At 42.7% G+C, this 7,889-nt stretch overlaps 1 protein-coding gene across 1 annotated transcript in view; it reads right to left on the bottom strand.

The window, feature by feature from the left end:
• Positions 1-6,306: 6,306 nt before the first annotated feature.
• LOC107149328 (histone H2B type 1-C/E/F/G/I) overlaps positions 6,307-7,889 on the bottom strand; it is a 30,276-nt gene continuing 28,693 nt past the window's right edge. The window contains exon 3 of the mRNA XM_015494127.2: positions 6,307-6,747. Coding sequence (XP_015349613.1) covers positions 6,358-6,738 — 381 coding nt within the window. The 5' untranslated portion in view covers positions 6,739-6,747 and the 3' untranslated portion in view covers positions 6,307-6,357. The remainder of the gene's footprint in view (positions 6,748-7,889) is intronic.

Below are 7,889 nucleotides of genomic sequence, written 5' to 3'. Positions count from 1 at the left end.
GGGGGGGGGGGGGGGGGGCGGCAAGGGGCGACTTTAGTCTTGATTGACATAGTAAGAATCTCCTGATCTTGTGGAAGGCAAGTTTGTTTCTTGGGAACAGAGACAAGCAGTTTTCCTATCGCTCAGAGGAGGAACACGAAAACGGGCAGGTCTCTTTATCTTAAGGAGAGAACAGGGAACCAGTATGTTCCCATCTCAGGGGCTGGTAACTTGTCTCCTATCTCTCAATGAGAGAACAGGGAGAGACTGGCACCTCTCCAGGCCGGTAGGTTTTGTCTTGGGCTAGTTTCTATTTCTTGGGAATAAGAACAGTGTTCATAAAGTGGGGTTGGGGGAAAGGAAGGTGGCTGCAATTATGCTAACAGTGAGCAATCCAGCTCTGTTTCCCTGGGTCTCAGTAACTAAAAGATCTGGTTGAATCCAAGGTGGATAGATCCCTGTTTATCACCTATAATTTCTGTGTAGCTCTCTGTTTGCTCAGTCTATTTGCTTGATACCAGTGTTGACAGCTTCCTTTTACATTGTCCAAGATGGTCAAGAATTCATGATTTAACCAGTCTAAAGTTCTGTAATTTAGTGCCTACTGGAGGATTTCATAAGGAACATTTTGTTTAATCTGCATAGTATCTCTATGGGTTGGAGGTCATTAGACTAATTGCAAGGATGAAGAAAGAGGCATGTTGGGCTCAAGGGCCTCATACAGAACTCATTTGGATGATTAAGTCCTGGCCTTTATTTCAAGGCTAAGAAAGATGGACATTATGTTCTGCATATTTTTATTTTCCTTAATTAATCCATGCACTCAACAAAGACTTGGTATACCACTGAGCCATTGTAAGGGATCTGTTTTTGCTGTAGATGAGATGCAGGGCACTGAGAGGAGTGGAGCTCAAGAGTCTCTATTTGTCTCTCATTTAAGCAGCTGCATTATTTTTAGTCACAATTGTGTCCAGTGTGAAAAGTAGGACTTAGTTTTCTTTCATTTTGTGTTTCTCAGATCTTGAAAATACCCCTAGACAGCGAAACGTTTTGAGTACTGACTCTGTGCTCTGCATTGTTCTAGGTGCTAGAGATACGAACATGGGTGATTGCCGCAGTCCGGCTGCAGCAAAATAACCGGGGGGGTGACGAATAACTTGTGTACGTTGATACAGCAGGAGTAGGAGCCGTTTATTGCAGGACAGGAGCAGTATTTATACATTCCACACAGCTTATCTAATTAGCATAAACTAGATACATCAGTCAACCAATCAGGAATCTCCACACTTAATGGCTTGTTTTTGTTACTTCTCAAACTGCTCCCTCTGGCATTTTGCCAGGCACCATCCAGACTTGTTTACGAACTTTAACATTCCCCTGACAAAATGCCAGGTGTTATTTTGACTTATTTACAGACTCTAACAGGTGATGTCCCCTCTGTGTGGGGTATTCTCAGTATTGTGGGCGACAGAAAGTATTCTTTCCACGAAAAAAAAAATGTGTGTGTGTGTGTGTGTGTGTGTGTGTGTGTGTGTGAGTGTTAGTAGAAAAAAAAAAGATGAAGAATGCATACAAAAGAACAGCCCACTGGGAAAAATGCAGAGAAAAGGCCACACTAACAACAAAGGAGGCTAGGAAATGAGGCCCACTGTGGAACAATGAGGAAGAAGGAGATTAACAGCTAGTGAGCCCATATGTCTGAAGGTTTACAGAGTTTACGTGGAACTGAGGACCAAGAGTTAGTGTCATATGTCTGTCATTTTAAGTATTATCTCTTGCTCTAAATTCCTTTCCAGATTTCCAAAAACCTTGTTTTCTACAATCTGTATGACAAAAGCTCTGTTCTTTCTTGATAGTAGTAGTAAGAGCTGTGAAATAGAAGTTAAGAGTCTGTTGGGCCGAACTCTAAATGAGCTTGTACAAGTCAAATCATCACTATGAACATTACTGTATTATCTTACTTAGCAAATGAAGAAACACAGTATGATTCTGCATGCGTAAGGCCACCTAGATGGAAAATGATGACATGCATTTCAACTTGGGCAGCCGACTTTAAAACTCTGCGATTTTAAGTATGTTCCATTGCTTTCCTATAGTTGTATTCATTATTAGTTTCCTGATGGGACAATGTTTCATGTTGTAGATAACGGGGACCAAATCTGGTTCACCTTTGTGGTATGACTGAGGGATAGATGTAGTTGACTGAGGTGGGCAATTCAGAAGGATAACTTTGAGGGACATGGAAGAGTATCTTAAAATGAGAGAGCTGAGTGTTTAGAGCCATAAGCAAGGCTGCATATTATGGGGGGGATCGTCAGTGTGGTCAGGGTTCTCTGGAGGAACAGAACTGATAGGAACTCCCCCTACTCCCCAGATTTATTAGAGTGGCTCACACTATCAGAGGCTGGATAGTCTCATAATTGCTGTCTATAGGCCAAAAATTGTGGAAACCAGTAGCTGCTCCATCCAAGAAGCTGGAGCCTTAGAGCAAGAGGGACAAAAGATGCAGCCCCAGTCTGAGGCTAAATACCTGGAAACTCCCTAGAGAATTGCTGAGGCAGTCCATGTGAAAGGTGGAAGAAGCTGCAGTTGGGTGACCTCAGGCAATGGCGGCTGCAAGCCAAAACCTGCCTACAGGTGCTGACGGGCTTCCTCCTCCTTCCATATGTTCCATCTGGGCCCCCAGAGTATTGGATGGTACTGCCCTTAGTTTGCTGTTCCACATACCAAAGGTGTCTGGAAACCCTCATAGACAGACACAGAAGTGCTTCACTAATTTCCTAGGCATCTTTCAGTCCAGTTAGGTTGATAATCAAGATTGGCCATAACAAGTCCAACTGTTGTCACCTGCATATAACCAAAACTACATTAATTCCTTCCACAGAGTAGAGGGAAAATTCTATTTTTTTTTTTTTGAGTGATTACACTTTTCTTGACATCCAATAACTTATAGAATAAAGTACATTTAATGACACAGAAGTACTGACAATATGTGGGATGTGGCTCAAATGGTAACGTGCTTGCCTGGCATGAGCGGGGCTCGGTTTGATCCTTAGCACCACATAAAAATAAAATAAAGATGTTGTGTCCACCAAAAACTAAAAAATAAATATTAAAAAATTCTCTCTCCCTCTTCTCTCTCTCTCTCTCAAAAAAAAAAATAAATAAATATCATGTTACATGACAAAAGAATAAGAAAGAAAAGAACTCAAAGATATCTGTTCAGTATATTTGTAGATATGCACAAACAGGCTAACAAAATAGGAGATCCTCTTTATAATATCATTTGTTTAGCTGGTCAGTTGTAGCTGTTATTTGTAGTCACCTTATTTGCTACCCATTCTACCTTCAGCAAGCACTACAGCAGGTCTTGGATCTTTACCTAGAGTGAGTGGTGACCCACAGCTACATTCCTGAAGGGCCTGGGCCATTTCTCAGTCTGACTGAATTGGGTTGTTGTAGTTTCCCTTCGACCTTAGTAATAGGATATGGTAATACCAAGAGACGTCCTAAAGGATCCCTGGCATTCAAGGCATACTCTTCTTTACCTCAATTGTTGGAATAAAAGTCCAGTTTCCCCATGGTAATCTGTATCAGTCACCCCTGCCAACACCATAACTCCGTTCTTAGCCTGTTGCTCAGGAAGTATTACTTTCAGGTTGATGGGATATCTCTGTTGTGCCTCTTGCTAGAAGCATTCCCCCTTCTGGAGCTAAGACTACTAAGCCAGCAGAGCACAAGGATATAAGGACAGGAAGCAAACATTGCTTAAGGGTCATAGTGAGTGGTACCATTCTGGTTTCTATCCCTTAATCCCTGAATCTCTGAATCCTAGAGAAACAGTACCATATAGAGTGGATACTGATTTAGAGCAGATGTAGTCTTCTGGAGAACCCTGCCCCAGCCCTGCAAGGTATGGCTGCCTGGCCTGGAGTTGTAAGTGTGTCTTCCAAAGGCCATTCCACTGTTCTGTCAAACCAGTTGTTCAGAATGATGAAGAACATGGAGAGTCCAGTGCCATACTTCTTTGTGAAGTGAGTTCCTTGGTCAGAAGCAAGGTTGAACATCTCCACAGTGGATAAGGCATTCTGTAAGTCCACAGATGATAGTGTTTGCAGAAAAAGCGAATCCATACTCAGCCTAAGTACCTATCCCAGTGCTGCTCCTCCTCTTATGGAAGTGGTTCAATGAAATCAACCTGCTTACTAGGTCACTGGCTAATCACCCATGGGAGTGATCTCATAATAGGGGCTTAGTGTTGGTCTCTGCTGCTAGCAAGTAGTGGTCATGGCCAGGTCAGCCTTGATGAATGGAAGTCCATGTGGCTAAACCCACCATGCATAACCTCCATCCCTGCCACCATGGCCAATGTGTTCAAGAGTCCATTGGGCAATGACAGGGAAAGAGGTTGACTGCTATACAGGCTGAGTCATCCTATCCACTTGATTATTAGTCTTCCTCTGCTGACGTCACCTGTGGTGAACACTTACAAGGGACACAAAAATCTTCACATCCTTCCCTCACATGAAAGAGATTTATCCATGTATCTCTTCCCCAAATGACTTTGTCACTCGTTTTCCAATCATGTTATTTCCAGTCCCTAACTGCTGTCTACAACCGATCAGTATATGGTTGCACATCTTGCCATTTTTCTTTCCAAGCAAAATGTACAACCAGGTGCCTTTTTCTTACAAGTCTCACAGTCTTCTCATTCATATTAAAAATAGATTTGAGTTTTGTCAACATCTCACAAACTTCTTGCTTACCCACTTACACTTTTTAGAACTTTCCTATTTAGTATAAATTGCTTCATAAGTGTTTCATCCATCCCATTTCTTGTAGTGCAGGTCCTCCATGGAAGAACTCAAAAGCAGAATACATCTGAGAATTCAATAATAAAAGATAAACTCCTTTTTTTTTTTTTTTAAATAAATGTGGTTCTTTTCACTTTTACATGACAGTAGAATGCATCTTGACATAATTATATATAAGCATGGGATATATGCTCCTTACATAGGAGATGACTTCCCTGAGGATACCATAGTTCTAATTCCAGGCAGGCCTGAGTTAGACAATTTTACAAGAGAGAAATAGACCTTTTATTGATTACTATTTATTTTACATCATCATTTCCATGGATATCTGATACTTAATACAGGTGAACAGTAAAACAAAAAACAATTTCTTTAAAAAATACTTAAGATGAATAATGCACAATATAAGTTGTCAACATATTACTTTCTATACAATGTAAGGCACTGAACTAAGGACATCTATGAAATTCCTTCTACCAGTGATCAAACATGGCCATGTCACAGTATACATGGGTGGCCCTCAACTGTAGTCTTGGGGACTTGAACTCTTGAGGGTGCATGATGCTTGCTCACTCTAAAGTCTTGCTGGCTCATTCTTCCCTTGTCTCTTGCTCAGTTGTCACTCTAGAATTACTTTGACTTGAAATCTTTTTTTTTTTTTTGTAGATGGACACATTGGTGCTAGAGATGGATCACAGTGCCTCATGCATTCTAGGCAAGCACTCTACCACTGAGCCACAACCCCAGCACCTCGACTTGAAATTTTTTGATATTATGACTTTGTCTTCTGACAAATTTAACACCATAAAAAGCCAGTATTTTTTCTTTGAAGTGACTTCAGACTGATGTTTTCCACTTTTTGAGTTTATTATTTATTTTAGACCACAATCCTTGTAAAAATTGGGGCTAAAACAGCCTTTGCTCTATGGCCACATTCATTTCTTGGGCATTTACCAAAACAAAGTCCTACAATTGTAAACATGCATGTTTGGGGAGTCATTCTCAGGTTAAAGACAAAAGAAACTTCACCAAGGTAGGATAGAAGGAATGCTAATTATTAGATCCCAATCCCACCTGGGCTACACACTAACACTGTGCACTTTTTACTTTTAGGACCTGAAAACTCCACCCTCATCATCATGCTAACCCCGTTTTCTGAAAATGTAACTCTAAAATCCATGAAGGCCCATTTCACCAACACAGAACAAACATTCACCTTTATTAACTCCAAGCAACCATATTTCTTTACTCCGTAAATATCCTAAAATTCCTCTGGGAAGGAATACATTTAAGGTGTGGGTACCCTACCAGACAAGGATTCCTTGCTAACTTACCTTTAGGTTGCAAACTTTGATTCATTGAAATTTGATGAAGAGCAACAGGCCTAATTAAGTGATAGGGCACACCTTGAGCTCACTGCTCTTCCAATGGTGAAACAAATTTGAACACATCCAACCTAACAATTCCTTGTAGACTGCAATAGCAGTAAAGTATTACAGCTCTCGTTTGAGATTTGGGTGGCTCTGAAAAGAGCCTTTGGATTTGATAATGTCTCTAGGAGACCTTACTTGGAGCTGGTGTACTTGGTGACCGCCTTGGTGCCCTCCGACACAGCGTGCTTGGCCAGCTCCCCGGGCAGCAGCAGGCGCACAGCCGTCTGGATCTCCCGGGATGTGATGGTCGAGCGCTTGTTGTAGTGCGCCAGGCGCGAGGCCTCGCCGGCGATGCGCTCGAAGATGTCGTTCACGAACGAGTTCATGATGCCCATGGCCTTGGACGAGATGCCGGTGTCGGGGTGCACCTGCTTGAGCACCTTGTACACGTAGACGGAGTAGCTCTCCTTGCGGCTGCGCTTGCGCTTCTTGCCGTCCTTCTTCTGCGCCTTGGTCACCGCCTTCTTGGAGCCCTTCTTTGGGGCGGGAGCGGACTTGGCGGGCTCAGGCATGGCGAGAAGAAACGGGGAAACTAGAGAATAATGAGTACTTACCCGCCAGGGCGCATTTTTGTAGGTGGTGTATGCAAATTGGGTATAATATCTCACCATTCCTGATTGGACCAAATCAGCCAATAGAAGGTTTTATGCAAATAAGGGCAATCCAAATACACTTTCTGATTGGCTTTCTTTGTGAAACCTATTCTAAATTATTTTATTGTTTACCAGTAAAGTTTTTGTTTTCAAAATACCTAAAAACCGAAAATATATGCAATGCTACGTAGTGGGAAGCTCTGCCTTCCTAGATCGAGGTCTGAACACGCATAAAAGGCAGACAGTCTATACCGATAATTCTTGTATAAAGTGATCAAAGTTGGCAGCAATCTTAAAGGTTTTTCAAAAAATAAAGGGTCCATACGTTTCAATACTGGTGTGATTTTAATGTTCCCTAACAGTTTCTGGAAGAGATGCCAGTGTTGGAAGGCTGAGAAGTGTGAAATAGAATGCTTGTAATGAATGATAAGATGTGACTGTAAAGTCTGAAGTTTTAATAAAAGACAAAGAACACAACAGGTGGATCAGACAGGTTCAAATGCGGACTTGTTTAAACCTTTCGGGATCTACAGAACGTTCATTTCCGGGTCTTCCCACTAATTCCCAAAGGAGGGTTAAAACTCGCAGGCACCTAATACAGAAAGCCACCAAACATAATAAAGAATAGAAAAGACCCTAGCGCTAATTGAATACTTTTCAAAAGGTTGACGTTTTCTAACGCGAGACTCCGTAGCCAATCACAAGTCTGATCGAGTTACTTAATTCTTGGCGCGTAATTTGAAGAATCGGACCAATCAGGAGGACGTTACCATTATAAATAAGAGGAACGACAATTTTTGTGTCCAGTTGGTATTTCCGTCCACCATGGCCCGTACTAAGCAGACGGCCCGTAAGTCCACCGGCGGCAAAGCGCCGCGCAAGCAGCTGGCCACCAAGGCCGCCCGCAAGAGCGCCCCGGCCACCGGCGGCGTCAAGAAGCCTCACCGCTACCGGCCCGGCACCGTGGCGCTGCGCGAGATCCGCCGCTACCAGAAGTCCACCGAGCTGCTGATCCGCAAGCTGCCGTTCCAGCGCCTGGTGCGCGAGATCGCGCAGGACTTCAAGACCGA

This window comes from Marmota marmota, unplaced genomic scaffold (genome assembly GCF_001458135.2).
Source record: "Marmota marmota marmota unplaced genomic scaffold, marMar, whole genome shotgun sequence".
NCBI lineage: Eukaryota > Metazoa > Chordata > Mammalia > Rodentia > Sciuridae > Marmota > Marmota marmota.
Note: the sequence above shows the minus strand (reverse complement) of the source record. Positions and strands in the feature narration are given on the sequence as shown.